At 47.8% G+C, this 20,912-nt stretch overlaps 1 protein-coding gene across 1 annotated transcript; it reads right to left on the bottom strand.

The window, feature by feature from the left end:
* Positions 1-43: 43 nt before the first annotated feature.
* Positions 44-19,388, bottom strand: ptpn23a (protein tyrosine phosphatase, non-receptor type 23, a). Its single transcript, XM_080006087.1, has 24 exons — positions 19,199-19,388; positions 16,825-16,899; positions 16,498-16,625; positions 15,346-15,422; positions 14,448-14,497; positions 13,587-13,718; positions 13,362-13,442; positions 12,777-12,908; positions 12,632-12,679; positions 12,453-12,509; positions 12,301-12,359; positions 11,811-11,890; positions 10,476-10,590; positions 10,260-10,325; positions 9,713-9,858; positions 9,305-9,625; positions 8,771-8,925; positions 7,809-8,140; positions 5,014-7,609; positions 2,982-3,166; positions 2,567-2,671; positions 1,868-2,006; positions 1,419-1,532; positions 44-1,185 (listed from the first exon to the last, which is right to left on the bottom strand). The coding sequence occupies exons 1-24, from the start codon at positions 19,280-19,282 to the stop codon at positions 607-609; spliced, it is 5,856 nt and encodes a 1,951-aa protein (XP_079862213.1). The 5' UTR covers positions 19,283-19,388; the 3' UTR covers positions 44-606.
* Between the last annotated feature and the right edge of the window lie 1,524 nt (positions 19,389-20,912).

Here is a 20,912-nt window from a genome sequence, read left to right as displayed (position 1 = left end):
GCGTCCACGTGTGTTTGAAATGAACGAGCCGTGAAACCGGCGGTTGCCATAACTCTAGCTTTATTTAAGATATTTACAGTGTTAGAGAGAGAAAATCAAAAGAAGCAACTTGTTAAAAACGTGCCGATTTGTACACTGGGGTGTTACCGTGACAACCAAAAGAAGCCGTGCTTAACTGCCGACTGAGGGGCCGTGTCTCCGCCCGCACATCTCGCTGTAGTGCAAACTGTACTTCCAGTCGTTTTAAAAATCCCCACTCCGGCACCCATCGTCGTTATGTTGGCATGACAACGCAGGCTGAAGGACTACAGAGGTGCATGCTGGGTAGCGGCCCGCTTAGAGGAGCGCAGGACAGAGCGACGGCGAGAACAGACGGAGGCACAGTGATGTGGTCCCTGAAGAGCAGGCCACTGGGGAGGTGAAGCCCTGAAGCGGTGGAGATACGACGGTCACTGCCCCAGCACAGTCCCACTACAAAGTGCTACTTGTCTTAAGCCTTGGTTCGATGCCGGAGGACAAAGTGGGAAAAGGGGGGGGGGGGGGGGGGGGGGGGTTTTAAAAAAAGGAGCGTTAGTTAGGAGTTAGATTGTGGGTGTCTGAGGCCCCTCAGGTCTTGTTGAGGCTCCACAGGGGGTCCAGGCTGCTCAGGGGGTCGTCCCCCACCTGCTCCCGGCTCCCCTGGAGGCCCTGGCCCTCCGACGGCTGCAGGAAGCTCTGCTTGGTCACCCGCTGCTTCCCCCGGCCCCCGCCCTCCATGGAGAAGGCCTCGGGGGTCAGGGAGGCCAGCAGCTCCAGGGAGGACGGGGCCGCGGCAGGGGGCTCGGGCGCTGCTTCCGGGAGAGGGTGGTGCTGGTGATTGGCAGGTGGAGGGGGGGAGGAGGGGGGGGGCAGGTCCACGCCGTTGGGAGGGAGGTAGTGGATCTTCTCGGGCGAGGCGGCGGGGGAGGGGCTGACGGAGGGGGGGGGTCTGGCGTCCTGGGGGGGCTGGAAGTCCTCCGCCGGGGGGAGGTCGGGCGGGGCGGCAAAGGCCAGCTCCTCCGGGCCCCAGGGGGCGCCGGCGTCCACGCCCAGGTCGGTGGCGCCGGGCGGGCGGATGCTGAGCTTGGCGATGGTGGCCTGGATGGAGCTGATGGGCATGTCCCCACCCAGGACCAGGTCCTGCTGGGACTCCTGTCTGGAGTAAGGCTGGAGGGAGGAAACCACACGTCAGGTTCTGCTCCAACCAGAAGCTCAGTGATGACAAACATGAAGCACCACCTACTTTTTAGGAGACTTCTACTAAAAAGCAGTAGAATACAATACAATAGATTTATAGTATAGAGGGCATCTTGCTTATGACATCATTATTTCTCATAAAGACTGAGTCTCCAGAGGAACCATGTGGGCGCTCCAGCGGTGTTCATGACGCCTCGTCTGACCTTGGCGGCTGCAGCGTTGGTGTTCTTGCTGTAGGTGGCGCTGGTGATGCCGTGGCGCTGGAGGAGCTGCATGGCGTGCTTCAGAACCGCCTCGTAGCAGAACTTCAGGTGCAGCTGGAGGCGGAAAAAGACGCATCATCTGTGTCTGAGAAACTCAAGGTAGTATACATAAAAATAATTTAAAAAAATAATAATGACAGAGACAACAAACCGCCTTCAGACCTAAAGAAAACAAACAACTGGAGACTGACGAGGAGGATGAGACGATGCCGTCACTGGTTCATACTAATGACCTGTGATGTCGTTCTGAGGTTCAGTGATGATCTTTGATTGTTCATAGTAGAAATAAAATCACTTTGTTCTGACGTCTTTATTCATGAAGCCGTTAAAGAGATTAAATAAGTGTTAACTTCCTGAACCGAGGCTGTGTGCGCGTGCGTGTGACCGACCTTCTCCTGCAGCATGTTCTTCCTCTGCTGCCTCATCTTCTTCACCAGCAGGGGCAGGTCTGGGATGCCCTTCCCGGCCTCCAGCTCCTGCAGCGCCGCGTACAGGAGGCAGAAGGCGCCGGTGCGTCCCACGCCCGAGCTGGACCCAACAAACCACATCAAATTCAATCACGTCCACCAGCGAATCTGTTGCTAATTAGATCCGGCGGGGATCGATGCGGGACGAAGATTTAGGAACAGACGCAAACCACATTACTGGAACATTACTGTGGCGCAATAAATTCTGGTTTTAGGAGCGGCGGAGGACGTACTCAGAACTTTTACTGAAGTAAACTCATAGAAGTACTTGCTCCAAAATGAACTTAAAACCCACATATTATGGTCCATAATACAGCATAAAGTGGTACTGTACCTTTTTTTTCTGTCAATTTGTACAATTTACAAAAAGATAATATAGGTGTAAAAAAAAAAGTCGGCGGAGCAAAAAAGTCCGATGGGTTCCGCTTATTTTTGATAAAAGGTAAAAACTTTTTTGTTGTAGAGTAAAAAGTATAACGGATGGAATGTCCTTGAGTAAAAGTCAGAACTCCTCATTTAAAACGTCCTCTTCTGTATTTGAAGTATGAGGTAGAAGTCGTTGAAAGCCACACAGTGCTCTCCTGCAGAGCTCAGCGTAACAAGGCGGCCACGCCCCCCTACCTGCAGTGCACGACGACCGGGGTGTGCAGGGGACGCTGGTGCAGGAAGTGTCCGTGCACTTCCTGGATGAAGCGCAGCAGGCTGCTCTTATCGTCCGGGAGGCCGCTGCAGGGGAATTCAGAGAGGACAAGGAAACTCAGAGCGGAAGGAGCCGGAATCTACAGTGACGGAATCGAGAACTGGGAGCGTGCTGCACCCGTCCTCAGATCAGAGGAGAGATCGCTGCGGATTGAACTATTTATCTGGAAGGAAATCGCTGTGCCGCCGACAGCTGCTTAGGAAAATACGCGACGGGAATGGAAATAAATAAAAGCACCCAAAACCATCTCGCGCATTTAATTTCGGCACGGAGGAGGAAACAGAAACTTGGAAAGCGGGCGTACATAGACGCAGGCGACGTAGAGGAGGGACTCACAGCTCGGGCCAGGAGGTGAACTGCAGGTGCACCACGGTGCGCTTCAGGCTCTGGTCGCGGTACTGCAGGCTGATCATGCGCTCCACGTGGGTGGGCGTGGTCTTCTGCGTGCTCAGCGTCAGCGTGATGGGCCCCTGGGAGAGCTGCTGCCCGCGCTCCGTCGGGAAGTAGCAGAGCACCTTCCCCTGGGGGAACGAGAACACGGCCTTCAGCGAACACTGAACACCACCCGCGCGCCCCCCCCACCCGACACGCACGAGACAGCTGTTCCTTCAGGACGTCGCCGGTTCTCAGCGGCGGGCGGCGGCGGAGCTTCCAGGTGGTCCCACGGCAAAAACGATTAACAGCTCAACTGTTTTTTACGAGACGTGGGCGGGTGCAGACCTGGCAACCTTGGGAGAATGTTTTGAATACCACAACAGAGTCTGGTGGAGTCACTGCAGCTTAATGACTCCGTCAGTGACTCACACCGTAGCCGTCTTGGAACAAACTCACATCGTATGCCAGCTACTACAGCTGAATAAATATAATGTATACACATTCATGTAATAACACTATATACAGGACACACATTCATATCATTAGGATATACCGCTTGAAATGCATCATCTCCTAAAGTCACCGAACATGTTTACCAACTCGAGATGCACCCACCGCAATCTTTTTTGGCTGATTCCGAAAAAAATCTGCCGATACTGTTTGTTCTTAATAAAACATTGACTATTAAATATTACATTGTCGCCCCGATCATTTTGAGTTTTAAATCCTTGATCAGAGAAATCAAACGCTCTCATCAATTGGTCTCACGGGGTGTATCTGCTGCACGTCTGCTGCCGCTGTAATTACAGTGACCACAATAGTGAGATAACTGATTTGGACACTGTGTTTATTATTGTTCACTACTCACTATGGAACAACAATAGAATATAAAACTGTCACTGTGTTCCAATGAAATGGGACTTCACCAAGTTTCAGTTGAATTCAACCTGTAACTCTCACTGAGTTTTAGTGGAACACAACATAGAACTAACGTGGAAATGTCCAGTTCAAACTTCGAATCAAAGTCTTCAGTTTTAAGTGCAATTATATATGTATATTATATTTATATGGTACTTGCCATTCCAAAATAAATTGCAATTATTGCAAAAAGAAAATAATAATAATAAATGACTGACTTCTCACTCTCGTTCACTGGAACTCGGCCTGCGTTTAACCAACTGAATCAAATGGAACGACTGGTTTTACCGAGTGACACCGTCAACTACGTCACATCACGTTGGTATCGGGTTTAAGTGTCGGAACATTTTTACGAGTACATGAGCACAGTATCAGTATCGGGCGTGTCCATTTGACCAGCACGGGATATGAAAAGCGGCTGATCGATCGGCGCATCTCTATTACCAACACCTTACATGTAAACATTACGGTCGAACCATTGTGATTTTTACTCCCCTACTTCCCATTTGAGCTCAGCAGCGCAGCGTCGGTGCCGCTGTGTATCAGTGGATGTTGGGTGAGGCAGGGGAGGGCTTACAGAACCACAGGTCATAAACATGTGGTCCAATCGCAGGGATGTAGTTTAAATACCTAATAAATGTATGCTATGTTTTTCATAATAAAATGATTGCATATTATTTTGTGTAGTTCCAGCTCGCATTTCGTACTATTTGGACATAATTGCATGGTTGGTACATAGAAATGCATGCAGGTTGGGGGGGTCTGCAGTTGGCACCATGAGACAATACAATAACAATGTTTGGATCATGGTTCCACTGTTAAATATAATAATATAGTAAATATAGTATGGACGAGTATGGAATTTAGGACAAAATCGAATAAAACAGGGTCCATGGCCTAATGTGGATTAAATTGAGTACGACTTCATATGAAAAGAATTTGAGCATCACCGCTCTAAGTTCGTCAACTTTTTTGTTTTCGATTTCAAATTGTAACCAAACTCTGAACCGCCGTCCGGTGTCAAAGCACCTGCTGGCTGAGGGGCCGTGATCCCGAGTGCTCTACTGTATTTTACCTTTTCCAGCTCCTGCACCGACACCAGCATGACCACCAGCGAGACCTTCTGCTCGTACACCATCAGCCAAAAGTCTGCCGCCGTGCCGGTGAGCGGGGCCTGCGTGGCGATGAGGCGCGGGCAGTACGCCGACAGCTCCTCCACATAGCTGGCGTTGATGTAGTCGTCTTTGCCCGAGCGCAGCACCACACGATTGACATCATAGGGCATGATGTCCTGGTGGCGGTTCTTCATGGTGTAGCAGCGGGCGATGGCGATGGACAGCTGGCGGGCGTCCTTCTCCTGCCGGTCCTGGAGCTCCTTCCAGCGAGCATCCAGCACCGACAGGCCTCCCTCGCTCTCAGAGGGGTGTTCAAGGGACTCGACCTGGCTCCGGTAGCGTTCCAGTTCACTGTGGAGGCAGGCGACGCGCTCCGGAGCTTGGTAAGGGTCACCCTGGATCAAGAGGACTCCCTGGGAACTCTTCTTGCGACGCTCCCCATCCTGGGGGTCTGCTTTGGTTGGTTGGAGGACGTTGGTGGGGGCCTTGGGGCCTCCAGGCTGGCTCTCCGGGCTGGAGGAGAGCAGGTCGTCCGTGCTGGAGTTCTGGCGTTGGAACAGAGAGGTGGAGGGGGAGGCAGCGGAGGGAGAGGGGAGAGGCGGGGGAGGACCTCCAGGAGTTGGCGCTGGGGAGGGTCTCTGTTGGGGGGTGAGCCCCAGAGACGAGGGGGCAGGAGAGGCGGATGGGGAGGGGGAAGGCGAAGGGGAGGGAGGGATGTTATTAGATGGTTGGGCTACTGGAGGTCCTCCTGGTGAAGGCTGGATCATTTGCTGGGCAGCGGGAACCTGTGGACCATGCGGCACCATCATACCAACTTGCTGTGGGGCACCTGGTGGTACATTGGCCCCCGGGCCAGCAGGGAACATGGTGGATGCTGGGGGAGCTTGTGTATGGGCCATGGGCAGGGGAGGCTGAGATTGCTGTGGGGCTAGCTGCTGTGGGGCCAGGGGTTGCTGGGGCATCATTGGAGCCCCTCCTGGGTAGCACACAGCCCCCGAGTGAGGAGGCTGCCCCTGGGGTTGGCCGGGCATCCGCATTTGCTGCTGCGTCATGTGTGGCATTAGGGGCTGTCCAGGGTGGGGTTGCTGTGTTGGCAGGGTTTTGGGGGCCATGTGTGGTATGGGGCCACTGGACAGCTGGGTCTGAGGGCCAGGGCCCATATGAGGCAATGACACAGGAGGTATCTGTGGGTGCATGGTAGTGGGCATGGGCTGGCTAGCTGAGGGTATGAAGTTTTGTGAGACTGGGGGCATCGATTGGTTAGGTGGAGGAATGTAGTTTTGAGAGACTGGGGGCATGGACTGGCTTGTCGGGGGCATGTAATTCTGAGAGATGGGAGCTATGGGATGACTTGTGGAAGTCATCGTGGCTCTGGGACCGGATGGCATTTGCATCTGCTGATGTGGGTGAGGAGGCGGGTGCCCTGGGATTTGCTGTGGCAGCATGTGTTGCTGGGGGAGCCTGGGGAGCATCTGGTGGTTGGCGGGCTGCATGTAAGGCTGGGATGCAGGAGCCAGGGGCCGGGGAGTGGGCAGCATTGGAGGGTGGACATTATGCGGAGGCATTTGGCCCTGGGGCGGCCTTGGCATCGAGCCCTGCATCATCGGGAGGTTCTGTTGATGTGGGTAGCCCTGCGGTGGCTGATAACCTTGTGAAATCTGGGGTTGTGGCTGAGAAACGTAGTCTTTTTGGGGCTGGGGCTGACCAGGGAATATTTGCGGGTACTGGGGAGGCACACCGGGTCTCTGTTGTGGAGGCATGTACCCATGTGGGTAAGCCTGTTGGGCCTGGAAATGAGGCTGGGGTCCTGGCAGTGTCCCAGTGTGGTACCCCTGTGGTTGCTGTTGTTGGGGTGGAGGGGCAGTGGAGGGCCCCTGCATAGGCATCCCAGGTCGCGGCATAAATTGGGGATATGGCCCCATATGCGGTGGTACTGTGTATTCACCATGAGCTCCTGGTAGCTGAGGGTGGTGTTGGTTGGGGGCATAGCTGGCAATAGGGGTCTGGATACTATCTACAGTGGTGGTGGAGGGGCGGACAGGAGCTACAGGCCCAGGCTGGGGGGCCCGAGGAGGGGGTGGCCCGTACATTGACGCCTGAGGAGGGATTTGTGGGGGTACCTGTGTCGGAAGCTGAGGGAGAGGGCCGCGGGTAAGAGGCCCTTGTGCTGGCAGCGGCCCAGAAGTAGGAAACTGAGCAATGCGTGCCAGGAGTTCTGGTGGCGGCAGGTTGGCAGGGAAGCGAGGCGGGCCGTGGAGACCAGCTACTCCAGAACCAGGCCAGGGAAGGGAGGTGCTGCCACCAAGGTTGGGTCCGTGTGGCAAAAAAGCCTCTGGGCCAGGCAGTCGAGCCGTGGCGGTGGGAAGGGAGGGGATATCAGGGGGGAGGCTCCGGAGCTCCTCGGGGAGGTCTCCTCCCAGTGCCAGGATGGCAGCGCTCAGCTGGGCCAGCTCTGGGTCGTCCAGGCTAGAGCAGGCAGAGTCCACATCGGAGCCTTTCGGCTGCAAGGATGGCTTGGCTGCAGTGGGCCGGGCTGGGGGCCTCTTCTGGGTCTCCCTGAGCAGGACGCCCAGAGAAACACAGTTTAATGAGACACAGTGACGATTAAGAGCGTCTTTACACAATTTCTTCTTCAAAAGTAGTTAAACATTTGGAGCCAGAGACATATCGTGCTCTTTTTTTAACAGTCTCTTTAGAAATTATAGAAATTCCATAAGTAGTTTGAATGAGAAACCCTGAATCATGTCATCCTTACCGATCCAGGAGGGCCTTCCTCTGCTCTGTCCTCGTCTGATACAGGGTCTTGGCCTTCTCCAGCAGACGCGATGCTTTGGCCTCCAGGTCGTCGTAGAACTCCTTCCCCTCCTGCGACTTCTTCATCAGGTCCTCGTAGGCTTCGTAGGAGGCCACCAGTGTCTGCACCGTGCTGTTCCATTGCTGCTCCGTCTGGCTCAGGCCCTTGCGGACCGTGGCGTACTGGACGTTTGCCTCGGTGAGGGCTTTCAGGATGTTCTCCTGGGCAGCCAGGTTCTGGTCGATATACACCTTAACCTGCTCGTACTTCTTCAGCTGTTCCTCAAACACACGCTGTCAGGACACACGCCAGCGACAACTGAGTTTGTATGAGGACCATTCCAATAATAACTAAGTAAATTAATTGATACTAATAAATAAGTATCACCCCCAGAATTTAGCAAATTCATTCTTTTATCTTTCACGGTTTGCTATCGATAATAAGGGAAGATACTGTGCAAATTAAAAATGCTCCTTCCCAAAGGCTTGTGGAGCACAGAGCATTAGCAGTCTTATAACTACTCTCTGGGGAAGTTGTAATTCCCTTCAATTGCTCAACAACAATAACAAGTCAGGATTTTTGAGTTTTATTCTTTTATGTCTTCCAGGCTTTCAGCAGCATTTGAATATTTCTAAAGTAACTCTCTTCTTGATATTTTTTTTGAGTAAACAACATAACTACCCACACAGCAGAATTATTTCCTGTATGTGTACTAACCAGTACACAGAGACTCAGAATGGGTTGAGGCTCCTTGGAAAGGATAATTCCAATAGTAACAGCAATTCAAGCAATATCCCCAACATTACCCCCAAAAAAGGTGGCAGGAGTAGTATAAAAAGGGGGAAGGTGCAGTAATGAAATACTATACATGACATGTTCAGGTGTTTTTCTTTGCCGTGCCAGCGGTGCGAGCGACTGCGTACCTTCATGTCGGCCCTCTCCGTGGTGACGAGGGCCGAGGTGATGTCGTCCTGCTGGATGAGGTCCCGCAGCTGTTTCTCCAGAGAACTCCTCTGCTCCCGCATCTCCTGCACCTTCGCCAGGATGCGCTTCATGCACTGCAGCCCCGCCACTTCATCTGCACACACGCACGCACGCACGCACGCACGCACGCACGCACGCACGCACGCACGCACGCACGCACGCACGCACGCACGCACGCACGCACGCACGCACACACACACACACACACACACACACACACACACACACACACACACACACACACACACACACACACACACACACACACACACACACACACACACAGTCCAGTATCATGAGGTCGTCGTCAAAATGTTCCGCTTATGCAAAAAACATTATACATCTACTTTTGTTTTTGCTTTTATTTTCAGACGGAGAAAATAATGCATCTCCTCTTACGAAAATATATTTAGCAGTTTTAGACTGAACTGGTCTCGGAATAATATTGACTTGGTTTGCACAGTGTAACTCACCCTCGTTGAGCTGGGGCCGAGGCAGGGCCTCACTCAGGTTGTCCAGTGGACCCCCCAGGAGGCGTAGGTTGCTAATGTGCAGGTGCATGGCCCGGTGGAGCTCCGTGTTGGTGAAGCTGGCCTTCTCGTGGGCCTCCATGTACTTCTCCAGGTCCCGGCGGATCTCAGCCAGAGTGTGGCCGTGTGCCAGGGGGTGGACCTCCGCAGATACAGCGGGGCCCACCACCTCCTGCAGGGCTTGCAGCCCGCCCTCGTCTTCCTCCAAGACATCTCTGATCTCCTTCAGGGAGGCCTCCACGTCGGTGAAGACGCCTGAGAGGACTGCAGACAGAGCGGAAAATCAGAGCCATCGTGACGACCAACGTGACACATAAACATAAACGTGCCTGCATGCCCCGTCCTACCCACCCTGCATGGACTGGATGAGACTCTTGACGGTGTCTGGTCGCACGCTGAGGGCGGCGCACTTCTCCATCAGGACGGGGGGAAGGTGGCTGTACATGTCTAGGTTGTCTACCGACTCCAGCTCCAAACCCAGAGAGTCCATGAACTGCCTGCATGGGAACACTTCCCTCTTTATTTTTTTGATAACGTCCAAATTATTTCTTTAACACCGGGATTTTCTTTTTCATTGATTTGACATCAACGTCATTCATTTAATTCTCCCGAACATTTGATGTTCACAATGCTATATTGTGAAAATAGCGGTAATATGGAAAATGGTGAAAAAATACATATAAAGGCATATAATGCCATGTACTGTATATTACAGCCAATCAAAGTACAAATAGTGACTGTGAAGCGAATGAGAAGCCTTTATTTTCTTACTTCATAAATTATGCATCTTTTTTTGTTACAACCCTAAACAATTACAGACTAAAAACCCAGGTATCAAGCCATGTACGGTCCCAACATACACAGACGCACACAGACGCTCACAGACACATCTACTCACTCCAGAGTTTCGTTCTTGGTCTCTATCTTGGCCATCATGTCTCGCAGCAGCTTGGCCTTCTCCTCACTGTAAGGACAAACAGATATATAGTCATCACCCTCACCTTTTAGGCACACAGGCCATGCCTTATTACAAACTTTACTTTTTTATTCCTCTCTAGTTTCAGAAACCAACACACACTGGGTGCAAACTCGTCCTCAGACTCTCAGCACCGACCTGTACAGAGAGGAGGCCTCGTGGGCGGCCATGGGGACCAGCTTGGCGAACAGGTCAGGTCCAGTGACACTCGGGTCGGTGGGATTGACGGGCAGAGCTTTCACCAGGGGGGCGCCTGGACGGACATGCAGAGGATTCACGTTCGGGAGGAAGTGTACTTCAAACAAAGAACTTCATGAAAAATAACCGCCTTGAACACATGGCCCCAAACACTGTTGTCAGTACATTCAATGCAAAGTATCATATTGACTGGAAGACGGGAACAGAGAGCTGACAGGACGGTAGGCTCGGACAGATTTACGATTAAATCATCAATTGGCGATCCGCCAGGAAAAATACGAGCAGTGCAGTTTGCCGTGTTCTGAAACTGGAGTGGAGAGGGGAGAGAGGGGAAGTAGGATAGAGGGGAAGTAGGAGAGAGGGAGAGAGGGAGAGCAGGAGAGAGGGAGAGAGGAAGAGAGGGAGAGCGGGAGAGGGAGAGGGGGAGAGGGGGCGGAGGGTCTCGCCCTCTTCGCTCAGAACTGTCCCAGTAACCACCAATCTCACTCCCCCCCTCTACATGCAGATCTTGCGATCATAATTTAGCAATATATAATATAATCTCACAGAGAAAGATTTCGATGTTTTTGATTTTTTATAGATATTAAGATTTAATTTCCTTAGTTTCTTAATTAAATTAATTTAAAAAACTTAAACCTAACTCAGAGAATTGGAGCGGCGTTTTACAATTTATTTTGGTGAGGGAGGTCACCGTGCCGGTTCCGACTCCCAGACGAGTTTTCCTGTGTTTTTATTTTTTCGTTTGTTTCCTACTTGTACGAAACAAAATGTTTTCAACATAACTGAGCTCAGGGACTGTCCCGTTCAGTCCTGTTCCAAAAAAGCCGCCTCTGCACTTATCCCTGTTGCTTTCCATTATTTATTACTAGGGGACTTAATTTAGTAAAAACTGGATGTTTTGTGTAAACACTTTACTTGTAAATAATAAATCCTGCACTTCTGTAATGGGCATTTGCCCTATTACATCACATTACATTCTATGCACGCGCCCCCCCATAAAAAACAATTGGCCATTGCGCTGCCCGCCCCCCAGAGATCGGATCGATTGGAATTTTGCACAATCTCCCAAGCCTGCAGGACAGGTCTGCAAACTGCTGCTGAGTTAGTAAACAGTTTGTGCTGGGAGCTTCAACACGCTCCCAGAACAAACTTCTGGTCAACGCATCGTTCTGCTCAAAAGGTGGTGTTCCTCCATGAGCGAACCGACACCTCTACTAGGACAAACACATGAGGATATGGATGGATGTGAGAGAGCGCTCCTTCAAGTCCCCGTACCTTTGACTGAAGACAGGCTTTCCAGAGAAGGAACCGTCTCATGGTAGATGAAGTCGTTGTCCTTCTTAGCAGACTTGAATCTGAGAGTCAACATCAAAAGGCACATATTTTTTTGGATCGTTTTATTCAGAGAGTGGAAGATATTCCAGTCTATTGTTGCACGCACACAGCGTTTGGAATCTCTAGTCAAGTTCTGTGTGAGACTTTTAAGATGCGAAAGCGAAATGTGAGATGAAGTTTGTGATTAAAATAAATACAAATGTAAAGAAAATGTAATAATTTATCAGTGTTTTACACCGAAATGAGAGCACGCCTATAAAATAATTTACAACTTTTATGGCCATGACGCCTTTTAACTCTCTTCTGATCAGACACCATTCCACAAACAAAGAACAGAATTAATCCCTTAAGGTTTCGATTTTCGACTCACTATATTGGCATGAAAGGTTAATAACTTTTTTTTTTAATAAAAAAAATCAAATATACTCACTTCCCACCGATGACGTCCATCGTAAACCTCAAGGCGTCCTGCACACTGTCAGGCTGACCCTGGTTGTACCGAGAAAATGAAATTAAAACCACGAAACACACAGACACACGCTCTGACGTGGCTCTCACATTGGAAGCGGATGCAAACTGTACCTTTGCCAACTTGATGGCATCGTTGAGCTTTTCAATCGAGCTCTGCAGGTAGGCCAGCTGCAGGAAGCAGGAAATGACATCAGAAAGTGAGAAAGGAGAAGGGAGATAAAGTCAGAGCCTAGGAAACGGCAAACAGACTGTAGCTGTGGCAAATATTCTTGTTTTAAATTTGACCCTACCCTCTCTCCATACTTCTGCTGCTCCTCGGCCTGTTTCCCCATGTGGAGCTTTGGAGAGAGAGAGAGAGAGACAGGACACGAAGGAAGGATGTTTAAGTGTGTGTCTGTGGGCATGTCTCTCTCTTACTCTCTCTCACTCACTCACATGAGCAATAGAAGCAAAGTAGTAGATCTTCATCTGCACCAACTTCTTCCAGTCCTTCTGGATCTTTCCCAGCATGGAGGCCGTCTCGGAGTTCTCCAGAGCCCTGCACGCCTCTTTGTAGAAGTCCACCACCTGACACACACAAACACAGACACAGAAACACAGACACACACCTGAGTGCAGTCCTAGTGCTAAAAGCACAATGCAACAGGCCCGTTCTGAGGGTCTATATACTAACAAATATAATATGACACACGAAAGCCATTTATCAAAACCAAACAGTAGGGTTAGGTTTTGGGCGCAATCCCACCATTTGATTTAATCCAATATTGACCAAATGGCTCATGATACTATATTGATGTATTATCATTTTCTACATAATGAGAATTGCTGCTAACCTTTCCGTATACCATTACAGAAATTAAATATTTCAATAAATTTCTGACTATGATGGCATTTTATTTCAGCCGAAAATGGTTGCATAACTGGGCTTTATTCCAACTACTGAAACCGTTGTGTCACTATGTTGACTTTTGGAGTACCCGTGGAGAAATTATCTGGACAAATAAATACAAATAAAGTCACCTGAGCGCTAATGCGTGCCACCAGGAAGCTCTTCCTGTTGTCCAACATGGATTTCTCGAGAAGACACTCCTGAGCCTGGCCCTGGGAAGGCGGTGAGATTTAGTCTGTTGTGTTACCAGCATGGCACAGGAGATCTGGATCTTTTAGCATCTGATGCGTTTCATGTGTGTGTGTGTGTGTGTGTGTGTGTGTGTGTGTGTGTGTGTGTGTCTGAGCAGTAGCTACCAGCATGAGGTTGATGTTGAGGTTAAGGATCTGGTGACTCATGTCCACACTGAAGTTGTGGCTGAAGTGGTCCCTCAGGTAGGAGAAGGCACCCGCCGAGCACTGGAAGTGGGTGCAGGACACTTTCATCCCCTGGACACGGAACACACACACAACACTCAGGAAGAGGAATCATCACAAGATCAATAACCGAGACCGGGAGGAGCCGAGGCTGGATAGAGCCGTCTCCATAAAATACTTCTTTAAAGCACTTCTGCTTCTGATGTCATTCTGTGTGTTGATCCTGTATAAGTCGCCGAAGGAATACGTTTCAGTATATTGACTTTTTGTTAAGTGGCAGTGGACTAGCGAGACTATAAAAGAGAAATTAAAAGATTCTTCTTCAGGTATTTTTTATTCTCACAACATTTCCCACAATCCCCTGCAGAGCTTCTTCCTTAACCATTAAATATACAGGTTGTGGTAGAAAGTGTGTATGGGAGGGATCTAGGTATTAAAAAAAAAAAAAAAAAACATGCAATAGACAGGCCACACAATAATACTCAATCTGCTGTTAAATCCCTTCTACACAGAATCCCAGTCTATCCAAACAACTTTACACACTGTCCCTGCACTTTAAGGAGAGCACCTCAGGCAGCGCCTCCAGCTCCAAAAGGCTTCGTTTTTCACCAAGATGTAAATCACACCACCGATAATCAGAGAGCTGCAAAATCTCTGTAGGGTTTGCATATCAAAAAAAAAAAAAAAGGAATATCAACAAACTACCAGCTGACATTTCTTGGGAATAAGGTATTTCACAGTTCCTTTGCAAGTGTTAATGAAAGAGTGTGTGTGTATGTGTGTGTGTGTGTGTGTGTTTACCTCCTCAGACACTCTGTTGTCCATGGCTCCCAACATGGAGTGGAGGGCTCCTGTAGAGATAAAGTCATACCTCATTCAACATTCTGCTTGTTTTGAACAGTTTCACCAAACACGGCCGGCGCTTCATTCCAGCACCCGGGGCTTCAATGTGTTCAATGTGTTCATTTGTTTTTCTCCCAATCTATCTTTCAAACTTTAGATTAAGTACCTTAATACTGAATACAATTACGGAAAAGTGAAAATGAGGGAGAGAGCACCTCCGCGCCAGTAACAGCAACAGCAGGGGGACCTGCACAACACAACACAACCTCACCCTGCCAACAGCAGGGGGAGGTTGTGTATTGAATATTATCCTCCTGAAGACAATATCCTCTTTAATTAATTTGTAATTATGGCCTTGTTTATATTGCTGCAGTCACACTGATATAAACACTCTACAATGGATACTCTACAATACTTTGGGGTAAAACTGTATTTGTTTTCCACAGGCACTCAACTCTGTCAAACAGCTCACAGTATTATAGTTAAAAGCCGGCATAGTTTGCATTGCATTGCCTACACAACCAGGAAATAAAAGTACGATTAAAATCAAATACACAGTTCATAAACAAATATTTTCATTTTAAACACTTAAATCTTATCATCAAAAACATGTGCATTGTAGTTATTACAGAAATTCCTTGGAAAGGCATCAAAAATTTAAAGAGACTACATTCAGTACTTAGTATTTATTTTGTTTGAGCAATATCTGGCGTTGGCTCGATGGACCATTTGGTAGGGCAAGATAAAACTACAAAGCCAGGTCGGCCTTGTCCTTTCACTCAGCACACTTAAAAGAGTGTGAAATGAACAACAGTACAATCGACCTGGCATAAAGTTTCCACTTTCCTCCACTCACCGAGGTTATAGAGGATGCAGGCCTGCTCGTAGCTGATGTCATCATGAGTAACCGTCTTTCCAGAGAAGATCTCGGTCCTGTTCAAAGTAAACAGCACCAAATTTGTCGCCGTTTCACTTTGTCAATGCACATTATGTGCGCGCTCATTCTACTATGGATACACAATACCGTTATAAAATTAAACAACCACCATCAAAACAAACATATTTACATACAAAATAGTAACTACCACCACCACATTCCTGGCAATGCCGACTGACACAAATGAAGACGAATCAACATAGTTCAATTCGTCAATTTGTCACATCTTTGAAAAAAGTAAAAGTAATAAAAGGGTACAAGACGGTATTAACCAGGATTCTTTGGACACAGTTTCTACGTGTTTGCACTTATGATTCAGCCAAGTGGACCAAGGGGAGTTTGATCAACAGCTAAGTGTTGGAAATGCTTCAACATTCAGCTATGTAACAGTGGCCAAACCTTGACAGTTGACAGCCAACATAACGCTGCCTACTTCTCCACGGCTCAGATGTGCTCGGCCTGGCAGATCACGTCGCACGAGCAATGGTGAAACAAAGCCTGTGGCGCAGTGAAAGTGAGGGTCGGTGCACATCCGAGGTGCGGTTGCCGGGCCCTTGCCTGTCTCGTCCACAGCATCGGAGAGGCTTCGTTGTGTCGGGTAATTATTACCGGACATATTGACCGGCAAAATAATAATTTATAGGGTTTTTTTAGTATTAATAAATTTTACCAGGCAAAAAAACTGTAATTACCAACGCCGAACATCAAGGAAGTGACAATGTGCCTTAAAACGTAACACTTTTTCCTCAGTTTCGTATCCCCAATGCCAAAGTTACATAGTGAAAGAACAGGGAAAGTGGTGCCATTCTCCATATGACAAGTCAGTGTACCATCAAAATGATTTTGAAGCTCTTACTTTAAGGTTAAAAAGTGAGTGTTGCTTGAAGAATGAAATGATACACACACACACACACACACACACACACACACACACACACACACACACACACACACACACACACACACACACACACACACACACACACACACACACACACACACACACACAGACAGACAGACAGACAGACAGACAGACAGACAGACAGACAGACAGACAGAGTTTGGTCCTACCATGATATGGGAACAGCGGCCTCCTGTCCTGGTCCCAGGGGGACACGGCTCTGGAGGTAATGCAGCTGTCCAAAATATTTCCTCAGTGTGCTGCAGCCCTCAAAGTCCCTTGTCACATTCACGGCACTCTGGAGGGGACATGCATGAAACACAGAATCACAAGCAGGCAAAACACACTCACACCGAGTGTATCCCAAAATGTAAAACAGGGGGAGTGGTCAAACATGAAGAGAGCCAGAGCAGACAGCCACAGAGCTCATAGCCCCGTGTTGGCAGCGTGATATGAAAGAAGACAGGACAGTTTGTCTCTGATTTCACACGACCTACCTGCCTCAGCGTCTCCAGTTTCTTCAGCTGTTCGTTGTAGTTGTCTGGATTCTCCCCGTAGTTCTTCAAAATGAACTGAGGAGAAGGGACAACATGTAACAGGAAGCGACAAACTCACTCCTAAAACGCTGGAGGTGTTTCGGGTCAACAACTCGAGCCACTGTCCCAGGTGTCTCAGCATTAATAAAGAGGTTTAATTTATTCTCCAAAACTCTGATTCACCCAACAAAAGGCCATCAGATCTTCTGCGTTGCTTGTCAAGATGAAAGGTTCAAAATTCAAGATTCTCTGTTGGTCACATGCAATCATAGAATAAAGAATCTTGAGGCTCGACGCAAACTTGGCTCTGACTTTTATGGCTCGGGGTCGTATTTAAATTGACCGGACAGCCAGGTAGTCTGCCGCCATCTCTTTGATCCCAGGCTAATGGGTCATTAGGTTAATCTCTGCTCCTCTGTAACGATCACTACATGGCCCTCCTATGGGCCAAAAAATAATCCCATAATGCCTTGCGGAAATCTCTCTGCGCTGATCAGCTGCTGTGATGAACACAGAGCTTCTTAATGTCAAACTCATCAGAGCACATCAATAGATAAGTATCCAGGTTGAAGGGACCGACCACACACACACACACACACACACACACACACACACACACACACACACACACACACACACACACACACACACACACACACACACACACACACACAGACACACACACCTAATTTGTTTCTGCGTCTCCACAAGACACTTCCTTTCTTCATTCCCTGCCTGTTGCTCTAATCCACTCTGTCCTTCTCTTCCTTATAGTATCAGAAATGTAGTGTCTACAGGTACTGTCTGCACCTTGTTTAACTAGAACTCGAACACAAGCAAGGTTAGCAAATCTGTACCAGTGTATCAGCTCCTTAAACAAGTAAAATGTGTTAAGTATAAGATAAGTATCTATGTTTTAGAAAATCACTTGTTTCATTCTGTTTTGCCGTGAATTTTTAGCAGACATTTTGGTTTTGCATTGTATGTAGTAGCAGCAGCAGCAGCAGCAGCAGAACGTGCAGTGCTCGCCTCCATTTAACTAACTTTCTGATATGTTTAATATGTAAAAACACATATTCCTGTGTGGCATTATTATTTCCCATGAGTGTTTTTCCCCAGTATACCACAACACTCCGAATCCGCAAATCCAAATGGCCTCATTGTTATACTTCATTTGGGCTTGTGAAGCTAATCGCAATACGAATGTCAATGAAAAGTTAATATGTTATAAGAAACAAGTTATCGGTTGTAATGATTTTTTTTAGTCCCAGTAGATCTTTGTCCTATGTGATGAAATCATGTCAGCCTTATGGTCATGAGCCAGATGTCAGACAAATGTCACAATATACTGAAGTCATGTCCCACCCAAGGATCATAATTATTTGCAAAAGGACTTAGACCTAGTCATATGCTACAATACAGGCGGTTGTGTTTGCAAATAGAAAGATTAATGATTAAGTTGTAGATTTGCCATGTACATTGTAAGACAGAGGAAATAGCAGCATGTAAGGAGGCCGGACTGTCCCACAAAGAAATCAAAACGTGCTTAAACCCCTCATCACTTCCTCCATATTGGTGCTATTGTAAATACTTGACACAATCAGCTCATTTTGTAATGATAAACAGGTTTGGAAAACAAAATAATCACTTCCGTGGACGGGGACAAGATGTAAACAAGTCTCTGATGTCATTTATAGTCTTGGTTGTAAGAAAAGAGCAAAGGTGTTTTATTTGTCTGGATCGGGAAGAGCAGCTCAAAAGTGAGACAAGCGACGAAAAGGACGATAAACAAACCCCTTGAAGAGCGGAACGAGTGAAGAAAAGGACGATAAACAAACCCCTTGAACAGTGGGATTGACGCTGTTGTTCACATCAGGTACAGGTGACAGAAGTAGGCTGATAACATTCATAACAGACGCATGACACACGTCCGTTACATACAGATATAGCATCGATCCGTCACCTTTGTTCTCTAAAAACAAACCTTTGGGGATTTTATTTCTTGGGGGTGCCATAATCCAATTACTGTGACGTTACAATAATGACCAAAAAACATCTTTCTATCCCTCAACGGACCCACCCATCTGTCTGTATCTACCCAGCCATCGACGGATCCCGCTTGTTAGCTAACAAGGGCGGCGATCAGCGGTTCACCAGAGCCGTTCTCCTCCACCCAGTGGTTACCAACTCTTACGATACGAATCCGTCTGGTTTATGTGCTAGCTAGCGAGCTAGTTAGCTCGCTAGCTAGCTAGCCAATCACATGATCCAGGTGTCCGTGCACTGACAGTGATTGACTCCCCAGCCCCGTCGCCCTACTCCCCGCCCCGCTCACCTGTCTCACCGACGGGCTGAACCCGAACTCCCCAGCCTCTTTCAGATCCAGCCAGATCATCGGCATCCGGGGGACCGCCTCCATCGCGGCCGATTGAACAAGCGTGCCCTCGGTGCGGAGGTGCCTCGGATCCCGCGGCCGGTCCGGTGCGTTACGGGGACGTAGCCGTCGCTCTTCGCCGATTCCCGAACAACTGTGTCACGGAGCCATCGACACTGGAACCGGAAGCTGGACCGGCTGTGACGTAGCTCCTCGGTTGTGGGAGATGCGGTTCCCGGCGGTGTCTCGGAGGGGCTCGCGTCTGCTGCCACGAAACCGGCCGAAAAGAAAACTATAGCACGGTGTACTGCACTTCCAGGACAGTTGGTTGTGTTGTTGTTGTTGTTGTCGTCGTCGTCATTTTTGTTCAAATAGAGTACATAACAGCGGTCATAAAAGTATGCGAAACGGTAAAGGGCAAACTCCGAAGGCAGAGCCCAAGAGAGCGTGAGGAAAATAAAACAATGATTTGACTAAAAGAAGACGTACAAGGAAGGCCAAAAAGCTCGATTCGATAACCCGATCACGCCTAAAATTCTGACAATGACGATTTTATTTTTTATTCGATCAAATTCGAGTCCCAAACAACCGGAAGTAACCGTTCAAGGATGTGAGGAGGTTGGTTCGAAAGGGTTTATGGGAAATGTAGTTTCCGTAATAAATACATAGATTATATAGTAAGAAATATACAGTATAGGCAAACTATTGCAATTATATCCATAGTCGAAAGTACAAACACCTTCCAATTGTTAAAATATATATATATATGTTTTGTGTGTGTGTGTGTACATTGTGTATGTGTATATATAAATATATGTATATGTGTATATATATGTGTGCTTGTGTGCGTGTGTGTGGATAATAGATGTGTAATACATACATACCGCTTGTACATGACAATGCCTGAAAGTAACCAAAAAACAATACCAAACATGTGTTTACTATTCTTTTTAAATCGCAGCTGAAACTTATGTCCTTCAAGATTCAAGATTCAAGATTTTTATTTGTCACATACATATACATACTTTCATACATATATGCAGTGAAATGTAATGCAACACACCCGGTGACAGCACACAATATGTCCTAGGAAAAAAAAATAAAAGTAGAAAATTCCTTTCTAATAGACCGACTCCTAAAACGTAATACAGTAAGTTGAATACTTATAGAATAAGATAAAAATATATAGAATAAAATACAATAAAAATAAATTGAAATAAAATGGAATAGATAGAAGGAATATGCCTATGTACTTGCGACTTTGCATGTGATAGACGTTTCGAAATGTTTGTATCTTTAAAGTTTTCAAATTGAAAGGGATTATTTTGTCGTTGTTATTGCCGTCCTCGTATGATTGGGAACTCTCCGGGGTGCTGTTGTTTAATGGCCCGAGGGGGGTGGGGAGAGAATTTGGGCAGTAGAGCAGGTCATTGGGTAACATGTAGTGAACAGAAGTAGAGAAGTTATAGCATATACACTTAAAAAAACAAATTGTATATACATGTAAAATAATAAATAAACAAGTGGCATATACTGTGTAGTTATTGTTAATGAAATGCAAAGTAGAACAGAAATATAACATATTTTAAAAAGTGGCATAAGGTGATGTATAACGATCAGCCACAACATTAAAACCATTGACAGGTGAAGTGAATGAACATGGATCATCTGGTTC

The sequence above is a fragment of the Zeus faber genome, assembly GCF_960531495.2.
Source record: "Zeus faber genome assembly, chromosome: 8".
NCBI classification, from domain to species: domain Eukaryota; kingdom Metazoa; phylum Chordata; class Actinopteri; order Zeiformes; family Zeidae; genus Zeus; species Zeus faber.
The sequence above is the reverse complement of the archived record's forward strand: the minus strand, read 5'-3'. Positions and strand labels throughout refer to the sequence as shown.

Excerpts from the sequence above, each read along its gene's own strand:
- ptpn23a (XM_080006087.1), bottom strand. The coding sequence starts at position 19,282 with ATGGAGGCGGTCCCCCGGATGCCGATGATCTGGCTGGATCTGAAAGAG. Across the intron at positions 16,900-19,198 it reads TCAGCCCGTCGGTGAGACAG|TTCATTTTGAAGAACTACGG; the intron begins GTGAGCGGGGCG and ends CCTTCTCCTCAG. Across the intron at positions 9,859-10,259 it reads ACCAAGAACGAAACTCTGGA|GCAGTTCATGGACTCTCTGG; the intron begins GTGAGTAGATGT and ends GTTCCCATGCAG.